Source organism: Glycine soja, chromosome 8 (genome assembly GCF_004193775.1).
Source record: "Glycine soja cultivar W05 chromosome 8, ASM419377v2, whole genome shotgun sequence".
Taxonomy (NCBI): Eukaryota; Viridiplantae; Streptophyta; class Magnoliopsida; order Fabales; family Fabaceae; genus Glycine; species Glycine soja.
In genome coordinates, this window is record NC_041009.1 from 21617064 (window position 1) to 21639370 (window position 22307).

The following is a 22307-nucleotide window of genomic DNA, read 5'->3' on the forward strand; positions in this document are numbered from 1 at the left end:
AATTTGCAATACTAATAAAGGCACTACCTTCGTTAGTAACAACACAAAAAATTTCATGGTCAACAAGGCCATAACCTTTACACAATTGCTTGAACTTGTTCACCAAAAACTAAACATTGACCTACAACAACATATCCAACATCTCCACTTTCGGTGCCCTATATTTGAGTCAGGACAATGTTATATGTACACATCTTTTATTCTGCGAGATGATGTTGATGTTCGACAAATGCTCAATATTTTTTACAACAGCCTATCATTAGCGTTTGTGGAGTTATTTGTCATAATCTGTGACAATAATAACCCATCAACCAACCAACATGGCTCAACCTCCAATCTTGAGGACTTATCAGATGAATACGAGACTTGTTGGGTCAAAAACCATGATAGTGATACTGACTCCTCTTCCAGGCCAGAGGAAGTAACATGTCTTCATCTCACGAAACAATATTCAAGCGGGATTGGTAATCTATGGATCATTCATGTCTTAGTTATTTCTGCTTTGAGGTTTTCATGTAGTGTCTTATGTCCGTATTCAGTTATCACTTTACGTATTGAAATAATTGTTTTCTTTAAATTTAAATTAGCAATTTTCAATTTATCCACTTTTACTGTAGTAGGTGACATGGTAACATAACTGTCAAAATTCACAACACTTTGCAATTTACACTCTACTCTTTCTAAAAATTAAATGTCTCACCAACAAAACTAACATGAAATGGACAACTCGTAATCTCTTTTTTCACTCTGAAAATCATCATGGACGTCTATTGCATTAATTATATCAGAAAAATCACAGTCCAAATTGACAACACACCGCAATTTGTGTTAGTCTATAAAAAATTAAATGTCTCACCAGCAAAACTGACATGAGATGGACAACTCATAATCTCTTTTTTCACTCTGAAAATCATCATAGACGTCTGCTGCATTAGTTACATGGGAAAATCACTGTTCAAATTGACAACACTATGCAATTTGCACTAGTCTTTGAAAAAATTAAATGTCTCACTAGCATAACTAACATGAAATAGATAACTCATAATCTCTTTTTTCACTCTGAAATTATAATGGACGTCTGCTACACCAGTTACAAGGGGAAAATAAACATTGAATTCCAATACACATCAATGTGGCAAAATGCTCATACAACTATAAATAACACAAAACACGCTTAATAGAAACGCACAATTTCACACAACATACCTTCATAAACCAAATTCAATCTTATTACTATGTCATTTTTGGGAGAAACAAGCAGCCAGACCATTGTTAACTCCAGATTAGCCTTCATTTTTCCAAATAGATCAATCACTCACAACCAAACTGGTGTTTATTTTCAAAGCCCCACTCTGACACTAATGCAAGTTCCTGATGACTGTTCTTTTGATACACTCAAGCTTCAACTAACCAACGATCAATTAGTGGATGAAATCTACTATCGACAACCATTCATAGATGCAAGTCAACAATATTTTTTTCAATCTCTACAGTTGAAAAATGATGATGATGTTTACAGAATGTTAATTTGCAATGAGCAATACTCGTGTGTTGGTCCTATAGAATTATTATGTATCACCATTAGAACACCAGATGCTATACTCAACCTGCTTCAATCAACTATCACTCCTACTCATGATGCAATTATGTATTACAACGAGAAGTGGAACATACCACGCCAAGGTGGGTTTTTGGGTTACTCCTTTACTGGAACAAATCCAATAAGATTTGGCATTCTTTCGGGATGTAGCATGGACAAATTCAAGCATTTCATCAAACAAATTGCACCTATAGGGATTCCCCTTATGGAATTCATGAATTACAATTGGTTAGACAATTGTTCTTTCGACAACCAGGTCATGCTAAATATTCAGAAAATTTAATTGAATATGAAATAACATAATTAAATGACGCAGACGTGCTAAAGGTGTTATAATCCAACTATTGAAAACGATTCTGCACAATAGAAATTTTGGTTACTTTTAACAAACCAGTAATTGAAATAGAAGAAGACATATATCCTACACAACATATTTGAGATCATCATTACTTTTGTCATATTTGCGTTGTAATTGTATTTTTTTTAATATGTTTCATTATTTACTACACTTTGAAATTTTATGTCTATTGCATAAGATAGATATATCAATTATTTTCTCATTGTGCTTTTTAATTTGTTTTAATACTACTAACTAATTTTCTTATTTTTTAATTAACGAACATAACAAAAAAAATATCAACAACACATAAAATTTAACTACAAAATTACATATAACGTAACTAAAAATTTGTACTCTAATTTTATTCAATTTTTTATTTTTCTTTATCTATATAATTTTTCTTTAAAAAAAATAAAAAACAAACTTATAAAATTTAATTTAACAAATAAGTAATTTTAAAACCAATTAAAAAAATTATATGATATAATATTTATATTTTATAATATTTTAAATTAAAAAAAATAAAAAGGAGAGAGAGTGTATTCACGTTCATTTGAGTTTGCAATCTTTGGCTACGTTCATTTGCAAAGTGGAGTGAATCAAAACACAAAGTCCCAGATAGTATAAATTGAGAATTAAATTACAAAGTAATATATATTGAAAAAAAAAAAAAACAGGAGGAGAGAGAGAGAGTGTATTTACGAGAAAAAAAAACCCAAATTTAAAGCCTCATTTTCCAAGGAAGTGGATCAAGTTTGTGATTGTTTCTATGATGAAGATGATCACTGAAGGAACCGTTAAGCATGTATTCATGTGAAAGAATCAATTGGGGGTCTTTTTGAATGCAAAATCCAATTAAAGGCATGATATTGGGGTGGTGGAGCTGACAAAGGAAGAGAACCTCGTTCTTCAACTGAGACTCTGAGAGACCAGAAAGAGAACCATTTTTGAACCACATTATTGCCACACACTCCATTGTTGGCAATAGTACAGGGGAGGGGGAGTATTTTTTTTTTTCTTTTTCTGGAAGGGAGTTAGGGAGGGGAGAGTTTTTTCTTTTCTTTTCAAAAGAGGTATACGAGAGAGAGAAAGAGGAGGGGAGTTGTACAGGGCTTATTTGGAGAAAATTCAAGAAGAAATTGGGAAAGCGAAGTGGATAAGTAATAAAGGGGAGTGGAAATAATAAATGCCTATATTTATCTCTCTATTAAATAGGGGCCTCCCGTTTTACAGGTATATTGTATTATATATTAAATATGTCTCATATTACTTTTTCTTATATTGAGATTCTGTTTTGCTTTTATTTTGTTTTATAAATTTTACTCATAACAAGTAGAACGAATTAAAAAATATTGTAGCCATTTTTTCATTATAAGATTTAATTTTTCTTTTAACTAATTATTAGATAATTTTATTAATAGAAAGAATATGACTTTGTTTTAATTTTGGAATGATTTTTCTTTTAGTTTTATAAATTATTTTATTTATGCTGATATAAATTATAATTTTTTCCTATAAATTGTTATACTGCAACATTTATTTTTAATTTGAACTGTTAGAAAATGTATTTTAGTTAGTTTTTAATTTTTTTTATTAATTAAAAAATTCATTTAATTATTTGATAAACAAGTTTTTTGAGTAACTTTTTCCAGTTTTTTGAAACACTATTAAAGCAATGTTTCTTAAAATATTAGCTTTTAACTTTTAAGTTTATATATTTTTTTCTATTTTTATCTTGAATATATTTATTCATTTTTTCTTGTTATCTTTTTAAAATAAATCATGATTTTATAATTTTATTGTCAATTTTTAATTTTTTTAGTTATTTTAACCGTAACTAGTTTATCAAACACTCCTTTAATTTAATAAACTAATTTTTTAACCTGAGTTAGTGTTGGGACATGTCTTAGTTGTACTTTATAGCATTTGGATTACTTATTCACTTTTAATTGCCTTTTGCAAGATAGATATACTTTAGGTAATAATTTTGTTTTGAACTACTTTTAATTTTTTTTTACACATGAATTTATTTATTGTTTACTAAAGATTTATAATATTTTGGATTTTGGTAGATAAATTAATTTGTTATAATAAAATAATTCGTATAATATGACAATTTAAAGAACATGTTCTTTATTTTTTTAAAGAAGAAATAAATCAATGATTTTTATCAATTTTAACTGTCACAGATTTTAAAATTTCACCACAAATTTATAAACTTGATGAACGACCTTTTAAAAAAAAGAACTCAATGATTTTAATTTATTATATTTAATTTATAAGATATATAATATATTTTTTTTTCTCAATTTTAGACTATTATGAATATTAAAAGTTAGACATTGTAGATTTTAATTTTCATGTATTAAATTTCCGCCCCTTAATATTATTTTCTCCTTTTAAAAAAATATTATTTTATAGGTCCGTCGCTGAATTACACCCCAAGCTTTGAACGACATTGAATCAAATTGTCCACGTACAAATACCTGATGAACAAAGTCTGTTTGATCCGTTATTCACTTTTGTAATAGTAGTTTACAGAAGTCTATGAAAAGCGATGAAGTTCTTCTTTGATGTAAATTTACAGTTTTCCTCCTGAAACATTTGCTTGATTAGGGTAAGAGAAAAAAAAAAAGGAAAAACTGAAAATATATCCATTTGTGCCATGTACTTAGAAAATGTCAATGTGCCAAGTATTTAGGTTAAATACAAATAAATAAATAAATAATCTACATGAATATATAGTTTTATATCAGAATTGCCAAGTCTTAGTATTGCAAGTGCGCGTCTGCTATTCAAAAGAAGCATTGCAAGTCCGTACGTATAGAAAAATTAATATATAATATGCTAAGCACTTTGAGAAAAGCAAAGTGATTTTTTTTCTCCTACACGTAGAGAAAAACAAAAGATGTCTTTCATCTTGATCTCTTTGTTAATTGTTGATTTTTTTTTTTGTATAGAATAATTCTCTACCATTCAACAAATATGCATTTTTGACAACGCACAACGCTTATGCCATTAGTGGGGACACATTGAAAGAAATCGAAGCTTTTCTATCAGCAAATCCAACAGAAATTGTCACAATTATCTTGGAAGATTATGTTCATGCCCCAAATGGTTTGACAAAGGTCTTCACTGATGCCGGTCTGATGAAGTATTGGTTTCCTTTGATAAGGGTGCCAAGAAATGGTCAAGATTGGCCCTCTAGTGAGTGATATGGTTGCCAAAAACCAATGATTACTAGTGTTCACTTCTATCACGTCTAAGGAACAAACTGAGGGCATTGCTTACCAGTGGAATTTCATGGTTGAAAATCAATGCAAGAAAATACCATCCATTAAACCTATTTCATTCTTAAGAATTATATTAATTTATTTATTTATGTTCCTCTTGCCAACTTTCTTTTTGGTCATGTTCTTATCTTGAATTTTGCAGATGGGGATGGGGGTAGGAAAGCAGGAAGCTGTCCAAATAGGGCAGAATCATCTCCCCTTAACGACAAAAGCAAATCCTTGGTGTTGGTAAACTATTTTCGATCAACTCCAATTAAACCAATCACATGTGAAGATAGTTCAGGAGAACTTATTAACATGATACACACTTGTTATGGTGATGCTGGTAACCGGTGGGCTAATTTTGTTGCTGTTGATTATTACAAGGTTGGTTTTAGGCAAATTTTATGTCTTCTTCCAAATTTTGTTGCTAAATTAAGCATCAATTTTTTTCCACCCATAATCATCATATTCTTATAATTCGGGTGTTATTATGCAGAGGAGTGAAGGAGAAGGATCGTTCGGTAGACACTCTCAATGGAAAGCTATTGTGTGGATGTGATGATGTTCATAGATGTGAGGTATAGCAATTAACTTCACTCTTGGTTTTTAGAACGAATAAACACACATTTACATTAGTGTATAATTCTACTATTGATTTTATTGTTTCAGCCTGGGATCAACATCATCAGCTTGCTCTCAATCATAGGAAAAATCGTAGTAACAAGACCGACCATCTGGAAATAATTCAGGCATTAGATTGTTGTCAATTTTCAGCTGTTAAAATCACTTTTGCTTGGCATGAGCTTGTTGGCAAGGATTGCTAATCTAAGGCAGCATTGAGAACATCCAATGCATTGATGAAATGAAGGTATTAAATTCAAGAGCAGTGTTATTTTCGTGAATTTGCACAAATTCATATGTATTTGTTTTAGGAAAATGGTTATTTGTGATTTAAAAAGAAAAAAAAATTGTTAGTAATTTAACAGAAATCACGGGCAAAAAGCTTTGTGCAGACTTTCTTGTCATATACTATTTCATTAGCAATTTCTTAAATTCAAATGTCCATTGCATAGTCAGAAGAATCCATTAATACGTCAATAAAATAAAATTATTATAGTGACATTAAAAAATTGCTACTATATTTTTAAAAAAATCATTATCATCTTATTTTTAGCATTAAAGGTGTTATTTTTGAACTAACAAGAAGAAAATATTAACTAAAATTTGAAAGTTAACTGAAATGAAACTTTTAAAAAATAATGGACTAAATTTTTTTAACAAATAAGATAAATGATCAATGAAAAAAATGATCATGCATTGATAAAGCTTAAAAAGTTTTACAAAATAAATCATCCAATTACAACTTATCATTAATAATTCTTTTAAAATATTTTTTTATAACTTTAAAATAATTATTTTAAAGTAGTTTAAACAATATATATGTTATGATTGAATTATGACAGTATAAAATTATTTTATATTATTAACACATAAGCATTAAACTTATTATTAAAAATATATTTTAACCGAATTAAATATTTTCTTTTTACTTAAAAAATTGTTAAATTCTCATCATTAATTAATATTAATAATTCTTTAAATTTGATATCCAAACAAAACAATTTAATACACGATAATTTAAATCCTCTCAAAATTTGAATTCCTTCCCTTCTAAAAATAATATAAATTATTATTTACAGTAAAACATGATAATTTAATTATGACATGTTCACTTATAGTTATGCTCCTTTTCATCAATAACTTTTTGGTTGTTAAACGTTATATATTTTAAACATTTAATAAATAAGCTTGGAACTTTTTTTTTTAAAGCTAACAAGCTAGGAACTTTTGATAACTCACAGCATGGCATCTAAAATAAAACCGGTTAAAAACTTTATTAATATATATTCTACAGGCAAAATGTTAACATCATCAGGACCAAACGGAGGTTAACAGTCCATGCAAGCCAGTTTGTTTTGCATTACAAATAGAAAGGATGTTTTGTGAACTAAACAAATTTTGGAGGACACATTGACAAAATTATAAACAAACAAGAGCTGCAATAATTTAGGATTAAATGAAAAAGTATGATCGATTGTATTTATCTAATTTTTACGGTTAACTTTCTTCATTTCGTAAGTTTTTATTTTTAATTAAAAAAATATTAAATTAAGAAAAAAAAATATAAAAGTGGTACTGTATTTTTATTTTAAGAGAAAGAATATGTTTATTACAGGAAAACTATTTTTTTTTCGAACCAAAGACTTGAAGACGCCTTTCATGGACATAATTTTTTTTTATAAATACGTGTTTTTGCCTATTACGCATAATCATCTTGTAGAGGTCAAGACCTACCAAAAAAATTAGTAGAGGTCAAGACAAAACTCATTATTGCGATTTACGTGTGCACATAACTCCAAGTTTTTGAGTTCACATGTTTAGCGCCTTTACGAAAAAATATACGTGCGATAAGAAGTAGGCGGATAGATTATATATATGGGCTAGTTCAATAATAAACCAGGCCAGATCATCTTATTATTTTTATTTAACCAATATTTATATAACATGAATTAATTAAAAGATTAAAAGTTAATAACTTTATTAAAAAATATTATTAATATACTCTATAATTTCTAGCTAATGCATTTCCAATATTTTTTATATAAAATATTTTGTTACGAAGATGTATCTCGATTCTCTTTCTCTCCTCGTAAACTGTTATGGGTAGTGAATTTCCTTAGAGTTTGAGGCCTAAGGATCCTCTAGAAAACAAGATAAGAGAAGGAACTTTTATTTCTGCTTGCAAATTCATTACATGGATTGTTTATTTATAGGCTCAATTTGCTAATTATTTGTTCCTTTTGCAGGTTCTAAAGGGAGCCAACAATAACAGAATTGTAAAACTATCCTAACAAAAAAAAGTATATTTCTGACAGGATCATTTAGGTGCCTAATCCCACACTGCCAGCTCAGCATGTTTGCTCCTATTCTGTGATGAAATCCCTCAAGTGCTGAGGGCGCACGCTCTGCCTCTTGCTTCTCAGGTTAGTGCTTGCCTCTTCCTGGTTTGGCTTGTCAGAAGGCTGCTTCATAACATCCCCTGCACATCAAGAAGCACCTTGTCCTCAAGGTGATAGGTTTCTTTCAGTTCGGTCCAAGGCTCCCATGATGTGTCCTCAAGTGGCAATCCCTGCCACTGAACTAGAACTTGCAATTCAGGGCCTATGTCAGTTGTGGGCCACTTCGTGTTGAGAATCACAAGAGGTGTAATTAGCAGATCATTGTCCTTTGACTGCAGCGGTAAGTCAACTGCACCTGTGTCTGTGTTAGAGGAGTGGTGAAATGGCTTAAGGAGCGCACAATGAAAAACTAGGTGTATCTTTGAGTCTGGAGGGAGCTTGAGGCGATATGCAACTAGCCCAATCCTCTGTAAAATCTGAAACGACCCATAGTATCGTTTGGCTAGCTTAGAAGGTGTGCATCCGGCAACGAACATTTGCCGACGGGGTCGCAACTTGACCAGGACCCAGTCACCTTCTTAAAAGTGGACTTTGCGCCTGTTGTTGTCTGCAAACTTCTTCATGGTTTGTTGAGCTTTTAGTAATTTCTTCTTGAAGCTGGCGAAGGCTACATCATGATGCATCATAAAATCATCAACAACATCAATGGTGGAAGTGCCGGTGAGATAATGAGGGATGGTGGGGGGTTTCTTCCCAAAAGTAATCTCAAATGGAGTAAGCCCTGTTGTTGAATGAATAGACGTGTTATAAGACCATTCTACCCAAATGAGGAATTTTCCCCATGAAGCTGGTTGCTGATGCACAAATGATCGAAGATACTTCTCGATGACGAGATTGAGAACCTCAGTTTGTTCGTCTGATTGGGGGTGGTATGTAGAGGTCATACGAAGTTTTGTGTCGGAAAGTTTGAATAATTCTTGCTAGAAGCGACTCACAAATAATGGGTCACGGTCCAAAACTAGACTCCTTGGCATCCCATGGAGTTTGCCCACTATCTCCATGAACAAGTTGGCCACTGTTACCGCGGTGTAATTGGGCCAGAGCTTACCCAAATGGACTCCCTTTGAGAAGCGGTCAACCACCACTAGAATAACTGTGTGACCTCGGATAGCCGGGAGGCCGCCAATGAAATCAAGCGACAAGTCCTCCCATGGTCGTGATGGTACCGGCAGAGGACACAATAAGCCTGGACTTTTGCGGTGGTCATATTTAATTTGCTGGCATTGAAGACAAGTGGTCACAAAGTGGAATTCAGCCGAGGTCTTGGAAATCCCCATATGTCCTCCTGTCAGCATAGAGTGGAATTCAGCCATGATTAAAGGGATAAAACTACACCCTTGTGGGAGCCAAATACGATTTTGCTGTAGGATGAAGTCCGGGGTAAGCACAAAGGCCGAATGAGTGGAGGAATTGGTCTCGATAGTTCGCCAGAGTTCCTGATAGGCAGGGTGGTTCTGCAACTCTGCTTTCAAATCCTGCAAGAAGGTGAAATAAGGAACAGTCCACGATAATAATTGACCTGGGGAGGTTTCATGGACTCACGATAGGGCATCAGCAACGGAGTTAGTTTTGCTGGAACGATACTGAATAGAATAATCAAAGCCCAGAAGGCGAGCCAAATAAATTTGTTGTTCTAGCGTCTGAATCACTTGAGACATGAGCTCCTTTAAGCTTTTATGATCGGTTAAAATGATGAAATGGTGCCCCAACAAATATTGGGGCCATTTCTTTACTGCTACAGTGAACGCTGCTAGTTCCCGGACATATGTTGAAGAGTGGAGCAGTTTATTGCAGAAGGATTTACTGAAGAATGCTATAGGGTAGTTTTTTTGGGTGAGGACTGCCCCCATACCCACGCCTTAATCCTCGTGTAGAATTCGATATTGGCCACGCTTGTATCGCCTCGACCTTTGTGGGAACAGGTGCCACTCCATGGCGAGATACCATATGTCCGAGATACTCAACTTGTTGCTGGGCAAAAGTGCATTTAGACAACTTAAGGAAGAAGTTTCCTTCGAGCAAAACTGTGAAAGCTTTTGCAAGGTGATCTAGATGCTCTAGAAAGGTCTTACTGTAAATCAGTATATAGTCGAAGAAGTCGATAATGAACTTGCACAGATAAGGGCCAAAAATGCAGTTCATAGTAGCTTGAAATGATGATGGGGCATTGCATAAGCCGAATGACATCACGCAGAATTCATAGTGACCGTGATGCGTGTGGAATGCAGTTTTTCCAATGTCTTCCTCCTTCATGCGAATTTGATGATACCCCTGCAAAAGATCAAGCTTAGAAAACCAACATGCACCACCTAGTTCGTCAAGTAATTTGTCAATAGTTGGGATTGGAAATCGATCCTTGACTGTAATAGCGTTTAAAACTCTGTAGTCAACATAGAAACAACAGAAGCCGTCGCGTTTCTTAACTAAGAGAACAGGGGATGAAAAGGGGCTCGTGCTTGGTCGTATGATCCCATTCTAAATCATTGCCTTGACCTGAGCTTCAATTTCTTGTTTCTGAAAATAAGGATAGTGATAGGGATGAACATTAATTGGCTTTGAGTTAGGTAGGAGGTGGATAGCATGGTTGGTGGGTCGTGAGGAAGGAAAGGAAGTTGGTGTTTGGAAAAGGATGGAGAATAGGGTCAGAAGGGTGGCTATTTCTGGGTTTTGGGAAGTTGCTGGTGTGGTGGTGACAGGGTGAAGGACACAGATATGGAGGAAAATGTTGGATCAAGTGGCCTCAGAATAATTAAAGGGGGGGGTTGAATTAATTATTAATGTGTCTTGACTAATTAAAAATTTAACCTTCTTAATGTTACTAGATTCAATTAGGCTTTACTACTAAGTTGTGAGGATGTAAAGAACAAAGACAATAACATAGACAAAAGTAAAGCGGAAATAAAAGAACACATCGGAAATTAAAGAGTGTAGGGAAGAAGAAGACAAACACAAGATTTATACTGATTAACCCGTGCCTACGTCCAGTCCCCAAGCAACCAACCGATTCTTGAGATTTCTTTTAACCTTGTAAAATCCTTTACAAGCCAAAGACCCACAAGGGATGTACCCTCCCTTGTTCTCTTTGAAAAACCAAGTGGATGTACCCTTCACTTGAACTGATCCACAAGAGATGTACCCTCTACTTGTACCACAAAGGATGTACCCTCCAATGTGTTGGGACAAAGAATTCTCAGGCGGTTAGTCCTTTGAACCTTTGTAAGGGGAAACAAAAGATATCTCAGGCGGTTAGTCCTTTGAGATCTTTTGCTTAAGGGGAAGGGAAGAATCAAAAGAATTCTCAGGCGGTTAGTCCTTTGAATTCTCCTGGAAGAGAGAAGAGAGACACAAAAGAATTCAGGCGGTTAGTCCTTCAATTCTTTTGGAAAAGGGAGAAGTGAATGAAGAAGAATAACACAAGTTTTTGATCAAAGAACTTTTCTTGAAAGAGAAAGGATTGAACAAAAACTTTTAGAAAGATGAAGAGAAATGAATCAGAAAGATCTGTAAAAAAACTTGTTATGAAACTCGTTGAAAGATTGCTATAAAATTCATGTCATGGTCACATATTTATAATCTCTTGATGACTCAAGTTAAAGTTTGTGACTCTTGAAAATTTCTTTAAAACTAGTCACCTTTTAAAAATTGTGACTCTTTTGAAAACTAGTCACTTAGAAAGTTGTGACTTTTAAAAAATTCTTCAGAAACAAGTCACTTTAAGAATTGTGACTTTTGGAAATTTATTTTTCGAAATCAGTCACTGGTAATCGATTACCATTAAGGTGTAATCGATTACACATCAACAGATGTGGCTCTTCATGTTTAAATTTTGAAAATCAAAACGTTTAGAAACTCTGGTAATCAATTACAAGTATTGTGTAATCGATTACACAAGTTTAAAATGATTTAAAAATGTTTTATCACTAGTTGTGACTCTTGAAATTTGAAATCTAACATTTTAAAACATGGGTAATCGATTACATACTCATGGTAATCGATTACAACTTTGTAAATCAGTTTTGAAAACAATGTTGGCTACTGGTAATCGATTACTACCTTCTAGTAATCGATTATAAGAGAGTAAAACTCTTTGGTAATGATTTTGTGAAAACTTGTGCTACTCAATGTTTTAAAAATCTTTTTTAGTACTTATCTTGATTGAGTCTTCTCTTGATTCTTGAATCTTGAGTCTTGAATCTTGATCTTGATTATCCTTGAATCTTGATTCTCGAAACTTGATTCTTGATTCAAGAATGGCCTACACCTAAGTCTGTGACTGAGGTGAGGAGTTTTCATGGTTTAGCAAGTTTTTATAGACGATTTGTGAAGGATTTTAGCACATTGGCAGCACCTCTAAATGAAGTGCTCAAGAAAAATGTTGGTTTCAAATGGGGAGAGAAACAAGAAGAAGCTTTCAATGTTCTTAAGCAAAAGCTAACTAATGCCCCCATACTTGCGTTGCCAAACTTTCAAAAATCTTTTGAAATTGAGTGTGATGCTTCAAATGTTGGGATTGGGGCTGTGTTGATGCAAGAAGGCCATCCAATTGCTTATTTTAGTGAAAAGATAAGTGGTTCTACCCTTAACTATTCAACTTATGATAAGGAGTTGTATGCCTTAGTACGGGCTTTGAAAACATGGCAACACTACCTTTATCCCAAGGAATTTTTCATTCATAGTGACCGTGAGTCCCTTAAATATATCAAGGGGCAAGGCAAGCTTAACAAAAGGCATGCGAAGTGGGTGGAATTCCTAGAGCAATTCCCTTATGGTATCAAACATAAAAAGGGAAAAGGTAATATTGTAGCCGATGCTCTTTCTCGGCGTCATGCATTACTTTCTATGCTTGAAACAAAATTGATTGGTCTTGAATGTTTGAAAAGCATTTATGAAAATGATGAAACTTTTGGTGAAATTTTTAAAAATTGTGAAAATTTTTCAGAAAATGGTTTCTTTAGACATGAAGACTTTCTTTTCAAAGAAAACAAATTGTGTGTGCCTAAATGTTCTACAAGAAACTTGCTTGTTTGTGAAGCACATGAAGGAGGTTTAATGGGGCATTTTGGGGTCCAAAAGACTCTAGAAACATTACAAGAACATTTTTATTGACCTCATGAAAAAGGATGTGTGGAAATTTTGTGAACATTGCATTGTATGTAAAAAGGCAAAGTCAAAGGTAAAGCCTCATGGATTGTATACTCCATTGCCAATTCCGGAGTATCCTTGGATTGCTTTATCCATGGATTTTGTTTTGGGACTGCCAAAAACAAGTAGTGGTAGAGATTCCATTTTTGTGGTCGTTGATAGGTTTTTTAAAATGGCTCATTTTATTCCATGTAAAAAAGTTGATGATGCTTCCCATGTGGCTGATTTGTTTTTCAAAGAGATTGTGAGACTCCATGGTTTGCCAAGGAGCATTGTTAGTGATAAGGACTCTAAGTTCCTAAGCCATTTTTGGAGGACTTTGTGGGGCAAGTTGGGCACTAAATTGTTATTTTCAACCACTTGTCACCCACAAACCGATGGGCAAATGGAAGTTGTTAATAGGACATTGGGAACTTTGCTTAGGACAGTTTTGAGGAAGAACTTAAAAAACTTGGGAAACTTGTTTACCCCATGTTGAGTTTGCTTACAATAGAGCTGTTCATAGCACCACAAATTGTTCTCCTTTTGAAGTTGTTTATGGTTTTAATCCACTAACTCCTCTTGATCTTTTGCCTATGCCTAATGTTTCTATTTTTAAGCATAAAGAAGGTCAAGCAAAGGCGAACTATGTGAAAAAGCTTCATGAGAGAGTCAAAGATCAAATTGAGAGGAAAAATAAAAGCTATGCTAAACAAGCCAACAAAGGGAGAAAGAAGGTTGTCTTCAAACCCGGAGATTGGGTTTGGGTGCACATGAGAAAAGAAAGGTTTCCGGAACAAAGGAAATCAAAGCTTCAACCAAGGGTAGATGGACCATTTCAAGTGCTTGAAAGAATCAATGACAATGCTTACAAAGTTAAGCTACTCGGTGAGTATAATATTAGTTCCACCTTTAATGTATCTGACTTATCTCTTTTTGATGCAGATAGAGAATCCGATTTGAGGACAAATCCTTCTCAAGAGGAAGAGAATGATGAGGACATGACCAAGAGCAAGGGCAAGGATCCACTTGAAGGACTTGGAGGACCAATGACAAGGGCTAGAGCAAGGAAAGCCAAGGAAGCTCTTCAACAAGTGTTATTCATACTATTTGAATACAAGCCCAAGTTTCAAGGAGAAAAGTTCAAGGTTGTGAGTTGTATCATAGCCCAAATGGAGGAGGACTAAATGACATCACTTTGTCTCAATTTTAGAGTGTTTAGTTTGTCTAAATAATGGCCCAATCCTTGTAAAGTTGGGTGACCAAAACTATGTTTTGGGTTAATCAACTAAAAAGGCTTTAGTTAGGTTTAGTTCAAGTTGTAATAAGGGTCCAATTGGCAACCTAGGCATCAGCCTTTTGGGAGACCAAATGGTGGTTGACTTGATGGCTATTGGGGGTGAACTTTTGGTTGTCACAATTTTAGTTACACTTAGCCATCAAGAACACCCTGGCTGTATCAAAGGACTTTCACAACCTTTGTGTGTTGCCCTTGACGGAAAGAGTGATTCTTTTCTTTCTTTCATCTTCAACCTTGTTCTTTCAAACCACAATTCCAGAAAATCCACTCTGCCCAGAATTATATCGTGGCCATAACTCCCATTTTACGTACTCAAATTAAGTGATTATTGAACCTAAATTGAATTTCAAAACGAGACCTTTCACCTCATTTTGGAATCACCTCATTTGGATCCCTGTAACTTGAGTTATTGTCATTTCTATATTTCTGTCCAACCACCACTTAACCTACGTTTTTCCATCTCATTCATCCATTTTATGCCAAGAACCACCTTATTAAGACCCACGAAATTAACCACCTTATTTTCCATCCTTTCCTTAATCAATTTCCGCATTTTCCATCAAGGTTTAATCCTAGACGATCCTAAGTCAGCCCTTGTGCCATGAGGGTTTCATATCAATTTCTTTAACTTTGCTAACTACCCATTAAAACCAACCTTTCCATTATCCTACCATGGAACAATTAACAACTGAAAAGAATGATGCTGAAAACATAAATATACCTTATCTACATCAACTAAAGGAACATTCAATTTTAAAGATGGATCCAACCATTGTTGTAGTGTTGAGGTGACTGGTACCTGAAATAAAGATGTTTAAAAGGGCTGTAGATAAGTATAGATGCATTTTAGAGTAAAACTTCAGCAAAAATAAAAATAAAAAAAATCTTATGAGTAAAACTAATACTGCAAAACACAATCAATAGTATATAGCAAAGATTAGTTCTGTTAGAAAAAGACAGTTATCTAAAATATGCTATGACGTTTGAAATTGACATAGAATTAATGAACCAAATAGACATTGTATTTATAAATAAGTGTGCCATGGTGCCAAAGTGAAGGAAGACATCACTAGCAGTAAAGTGAAGTTTTGGCTTTATTGAATTACTTTGAACTTTAAAGTGTATCCAGAATTTTTTTTCAAGAAACTAAATGATCTTTTTGGGTCGATTGATGTGGATCTTCACTAAAATCTACGTCCTGGCTAATGTCAAGTGGAGATTCGAATGCCTACATAAAGGAAACTTAGAGCTCATAGTAGTTTAATAACATGTTGGAACCAGGCATTTGAATTTTAAACCTACAACTCTTTGATGTTGAACTTTTCAATCATATACAACCCAAGATTAAGGAAATCAAGGTTGACAAATAAACTAGAGCACAAGAGTGTATTTTGAACACATTTTTACAAGAAAGATTAATTACTGGTAGAATAATTTTCTTCCAGTAGAAATTCTTTGAGGACGTGCTGGAAGAGGAATAGAACTTAGACCGGTGCCTCTATTTGAACCGTCAACTTGAATACTCTGTTGAACTTGAATGCAAATAACTTCCAAGATACTTCATACTAAATATAGCTAGTTAAATTTTTCTTCTCGGGGATAAAACACAGTCAAATGATTCTAATCTACTCACACAGTTGAGTTGGTGTGACTTATAAGAAAACAAAAAATTTCCGTAAATGATCAGTGCATACAGTAAGGGGCTGACAAGACATATTTAATAAAATTAATCTCAACAGCCTATTCCTCATTCAGTATGTTACTCTAACTCCCCCCAGATACATACAAATTCTGATGCTGTTCATTTAAGGTCCATTATTAGTTAGTCTATCTCTATGAGTCCAACTTCCTGCAGATTGTTTTATATTAAACTTGAGCTTTCATTTTGATTGTCATTTAAACGGGAATCTGGGCTATATATAGATCAAACACATTGGAAATAGTATTTTGCAAGCATCTATCATTTGAGGGTTAGCTTTATTTCACACGAAAAAAAATTATATGATTATTCTTGAGTTTACTCTCTACATACATTATTCATATTCCTCAACAACTCGTTTCAAATTATTATTATTATTATTATTATTATTATTATTATTATTATTATTATTATTATAACAAAACACGGTGAATGGACTTGGTTGTTCCCGAAAGCCAGAACCACAAATAGGCTGGAGAAAATGAAAAAATATATATTTGATATTAAATGAGTTGCCAACAAGCTTACCAAATATAAATACTGAAGTATCGATAATGATTGAGTTACCAAATATAAATACTTTTAACTCGATTAAAAAATTAAAGTCTTACTATTGTATGAACCCAGGTACATAAATGAATTCAATGAAACATCTGTAGCTTACTAATTTATAGATTATAGTACAGCAGTTGGTAAAAAAGATAAAATTTTGGGTACACAATTTACATAATTACTCATGTACCAAATTTTATTTTGTTTTTAAATAATTACTTATTTAAATAAATGATTAGAACATTAGAGTTGGAACACTATTGCAAATATGACATTTTAAGTCGGTTAAATAGTTATTTTAATGTCGGTTTTGAACCGTCGTAATAGCCACCGTCGTAGAAGGCGCAAATATTTTAAAGACGGTCTTCTGAACCGTCGTAGAAAGCGCAAGATTTTTTACGACGGTTGCCATAAACCGTCATTGTATGTATACGCGTTTTACAACGGTTGGCAACGAACCGTCGTTGTATGTCCATGCGTTTTACGATGGTTGGCCATGAACCGTAGTTGTATGTCTACGAGTTTTACGACGGTTGGCCACGAACCGTCGTTGTATATGACATGCGAAAATGGATTTTTACGCCGGTTGTAAAATAACTGGCGTCGTACGTGCAACATACTAAGACGGTTATACAATAACCGTCGTAGTATTGCCTTTTTTTTAATCTTTTTTTATTTTTTTTTTGGTATTGTATTGAATTTTTTTTTTTTGCCTTTTTTTTAATTTTTTTCGGTATTGCATTGGCTTTTTTTTTTTAATTAATGTATCTATGAGAATTTCTAAAAGAGTAGAAGTATAATGGAGAAACAACAATTAGAATAAAAAAATGAGTCAAGAGTCAACACTAAAGAATAAAATACAAATTGTATACAGGAATCAAAATGGCCTACTAATTGATAAAAAGTGAAAAGTATATGCTGGATAAAATGATCAACAAGGTAAATATTAAAGCATTTTTTTCTTCTTGAGTTAAAGACCAGTCAAGCTTGAAGCCAAAAGGAAAAAAGAACTTGTAGTTGTTCAATGTACTCTCCATAATAAAGTGTGTTCAATGCAAAGTTACCACTCCATTCCATCGAACCTTGAGGATTGATAAAGCCATCAAGATAAGTCTTCATTAAAATTGTTCTTGAATATTGCTTCCATGGTCTTCGAAGATAAGTCCTAACCGGGTTTTGAAACAACAATATTCCAAAAAGTTCCTCGCATATCGTGATGGATGCTTCATAGAATCAGAAGCCTCTTGATTGAAGCTCTCCAGAAGATCACTTGAAGAGGTCCTAAGGATTCTGCATTATTTGTTTTATATTACAGTTGAATTTCCAATCAAAAGTATGACCCATTGTGTCAAACAAAAAGGAGTGAAAGGTCCAATATACGAAATAAACTAAATCCAACAAGACTGAAAATTGAAAACTGATTATGAAGCAATAATTTCCAAGAAAACATGCTAAGATGTACAGAAATGCACTTACTTTGAGCATCTACGAACAACTAGGTTTGCAACAGGAGAGAGCTCTCGTATAAAGTTCTTCCCAGCAGAAGGAGAATTTTCCATCTCTTCAAATTCTTCACCAAAGTAACTCTTCTTGCCAAGCAACAATTTCAATGATCCTTCTTTTACCAGACCTTCAAGCATATTTCTGGTTTTGCTAGCGACGGGCATATCTCTTTCCTCCCCACTATCTTATTGAGTTGGAATACAAGATACCCAGTACCTAATCTTTCTTAAAGTTCTTGCATTTACTGAAACATAAAAGGTTCCCAAAAAAATCAGTCACACCAAATTGAATCCTCAAAACTATAAAATCAAAATACCAGGTACCAACCAAAAAGGCTCAACCTATCCACTCCCATCTGCATGACATATAGGTTCTCTCTCTAGCTCTCTTACCCTTTCCATGCCCTTAAATTTTCAACAGGTATATGCAGAGCAGTACCATCTATATCCTTGTAAGCCCCTCCCACAGTTTCATTCTCTTCTATATTCATAGGATAGCCATTACAGAAAATAGATGGGAGGGATTCCATTAAATTATATCATAAAAACATTACAATAAAAAAAATGTTAAACTATATGTGCTAAAAGTTACAATTATGTCTGGATTCTAAAACTTAAATGTCTTCATCTTTTTTCCAGCCAGGGTAGCATCTGACCCAACTTTTTTTGTGCTTCTCTCCTCCTTAAAAGGAGAAGTCAAACCAAACACCATTACAGTGAAGCTCTGGAAAATAAAAGTAGCTTTTAAAATGAACAAAAGCCCAGAAAACAGAGCTTCTGTAGAAGCTCATTAGAGGAGCTTCTACTTTGAAGGAGAAAAGAAGCCCAAAAAACAGTAGGTGAAACACTACCCAAGTAGAATTCTATAAAACTAGGTGAGTAATCAATCTAAGCAGATGTATTATGTATATCCAGTCAGTTTTCTTTTAAAGTACAAATCAACAGTGAAAGAGATATACGTTCAGCCACTCCTACAAATATGTCCTATGCCCTACCCCCAAAAAATGAAGAAAGGATAGGAGGAAAAAATAAACAATTAAACATATATACATAAACATACACAAAATGAAGGAAAGGTGGCTTGCATAAAAAAACTTGGAAGTCAAATCAATACCAGACAAAGGGGAAAGCTACAATGTATTTCAAGGTAAAGGTTGATACCTTTCCAGGCCAGTGAGGTACTTGTCATAGATGGGGAACTGAAGGCGAGCACCAGTTGATGAACTCAGCACCTCAAAAAGATTTTCACTAATGATGACATTGGCAATGATAGGAATTGAAGGAGCTATTCGGCAGAAAGCTTCTAAACCAACAGATATGTCCTCATCGACCTTTTAGAAAAATTGAAGCCCATCAATACTCAGAAAGATTGGAGTACTAAAGACACCACAAACAAACCTATAATATAGTATTATATAAGACACAAGAATATAGATCATTAGGAGGGCATACAGTTGATAGTTATTTATATTTATTTGATATGCACATAACAATGGAAACTAACAACATATCAAGTTTAGAAAGTAGGAAAGGATGTGTACAATATGTGGTTTTTCTTTAAAATGATTGAATCTCTAAGAAACTATCTCCATGCTATATGTGGTTTTTCTCAAAGATAAGGATGTGTACAATATGAAGTACTTATCAACTTTAACCAACCATGAAGTTCATAACTTGAAAAATACAATAAACTAGATAAACATAGCTTAAAACAGGAACATAACTTAAGGAATTAAAGGTTAGGTTAAGCGTATACTTTTACTTTTCTGAATTCATGTCCATGTGGGTTACATTAATTTCTTATGATATTATGTTACATGCATTGTTTGCTATTGTGTTCCAAGAAATATAGAAAATTGCACAGGCCGAATATGATTAAATAATCACTAATCTCTCTTGACTATGTCCAACACATGAGTGCAGACATTAATTTCTAGATCACTACATATCTATTAACTTTCCATCATGTAAGGTTAAATGAGAAATCAGCCCAAAATTTGGAATAAAATTCAGAAAGATAGCCTTAATATTTTTCCTGTATTGGCCCCTATAATTTTATTTTTTAGTCCATGATGTTATTTTTTCAGTTCCTATAAAATTGTAAAGTTTTGATGAGTCCTTATATTAAAATTTCATTTTAGTCCTGCAATTTAGGAAACATTAGACTATTTTCTAATCTCTATTAACACCATGTCATCACTAACCAGGACAGGGATCCAAATGAAACAAAAACATTTTATAAGGACCAAAACAGGAAAAAAAATTAAGAGGACCACAAAGAAAACAACCCTATAAATATTATAGGGGCTAAAAAACTATTTAAGTCTTTCCTTAAAATCTTTAGATGTACTTGTATACAATTATTAATAAAAGGATGTGAAATTTGTCATTACTTGATTCAAGCAGAATAATTTCCAAAATCCAATTTTCCAATGCATAGTGGTTCATTTTTTATATGATAATTTAGATACTTACATTCTATAATAGACCTTTCTTCAATTTTGAAGACAAAGTAGGCCTGCCTATCCTTTAAATTGTAATAGTAAAACCACATGGAATAAACTTACCACCCACTCCTTTAGGTCAGCATCGTAAGTTTCCCCACTGTTTGGATATATAACAATTGGTTTTGTAGTCACCTGAAGATATCATATGTGAATCAAGAATAAGTATTTCACAAAGACAAGTCCCATAACTATAATAATAATATAATAGCTTATTAACACTGACACATTTCTTACATGAAAGTAACACAAAAAAACAAGGGAAAATGACACTATCAACATTTCTAGAGACAAATAGTTTCACATTAATGTGAAAACTGTATCAAGGTATAGGTTAAGTACTTTACTCAGAGAAGTTTCCATTCATATAAGCCATGTTCATAAAAAAATAAAAAATAGTTGAAAGCTATTTTTACAATATCATGCAACTCTTGAATGGTTGACTCTATACAGACTTATCAAAATAAGCCATTTAACTCCATGAGTATTTATTATTCACCCTAATGTACATGACTAACAGATATATATAAGCCATTTTCCATGTGCATTTATTATTCACCCTAATGTACATGACTTATCAAAATGAAAAGAACTTGGCAACGTGAATACTAACACTTTTAGAACTGAAACAACAATACTAATTATGACCTAAAAGAATAGGAGAGGTTATAAAAAACAAAAAAAAGAATTTATGATGTGTAAAAAAATACGTTCAATAATTAGCCTACACACAACATAATTGATTGGAAACGAGAGAACCTAAGTTTTACCCTCATAAGCAAAACAATTAGACCATGTATAAATCTTGGTGGGGTACAGTTGATTCCAACAACGACAACTTTATTACCTGATTCAGCAATAGAGCCACATTCCATTAAAGAATCACCACTAACAACATTAACTCCATGAGTTAAAAGAAAACCATGCTGGAATCTTTATGTCCTCTTGTTCCAGAAGCTGAGCAAAAGCCTGCTTAGTCAATATAGTTAGATAAATTCGGGAGTCGAGACAAAATAATTGCAAGTGAAGGCTTACAAATTTAATTGTCCAATACTAATATTTAGCTTTAGATAACTATTATTTTGTACCTGTTCCGGGATTTTAATTGATCATATATGCTTGAGTGAGTTACTCATTATAGTTGCTTTACTAGTGATTTTACCCTTTCACAAAAGCAATGGAAACTCCAGAATCGAAAAATTAATGCTTTGTAGTGGTCAAGGGAAGCAAGGCAAAATTTGGGCCAAATTTTGTTGAAAACTTCTTCACTCAAAGAAAACATCCATCAAAAGTTTATGTGATTCACATTTGATGGTAACATGGAACAAAAGCACATCAACCAAAATGAATTATACAAATATAACAAAATTTCTTCAATCATCAAGGATTTGATT

At 33.2% G+C, this 22307-nt stretch overlaps 1 protein-coding gene and 1 pseudogene across 1 annotated transcript; one reads left to right on the forward strand and one right to left on the reverse strand.

Annotated features, from left to right (window-relative positions):
- Positions 1 to 1646: 1646 nt before the first annotated feature.
- LOC114424020 lies at positions 1647 to 6039 on the forward strand (annotated as a pseudogene).
- An 11688-nt stretch (positions 6040 to 17727) lies between these two features.
- On the reverse strand, positions 17728 to 18654 carry LOC114421013. Its single transcript, XM_028386759.1, has 2 exons — positions 18384 to 18654; positions 17728 to 18197 (listed from the first exon to the last, which is right to left on the reverse strand). Exons 1-2 carry the CDS (start codon positions 18572 to 18574, stop codon positions 18026 to 18028), a joined length of 363 nt encoding a protein of 120 aa, XP_028242560.1. The 5' UTR covers positions 18575 to 18654; the 3' UTR covers positions 17728 to 18025.
- Positions 18655 to 22307: the final 3653 nt, after the last annotated feature.

What these genes read in the sequence shown, in the direction of transcription:
- LOC114421013 (XM_028386759.1), bottom strand. Translation starts at nt 18,574, where the DNA reads ATGCCCGTCGCTAGCAAAACCAGAAATATGCTTGAAGGTCTGGTAAAA. An exon ending in GTTGTTCGTAGATGCTCAAA is followed by an intron (nt 18,198 to 18,383) that starts GTAAGTGCATTT and finishes CAAATAATGCAG; the next exon opens with AATCCTTAGGACCTCTTCAA.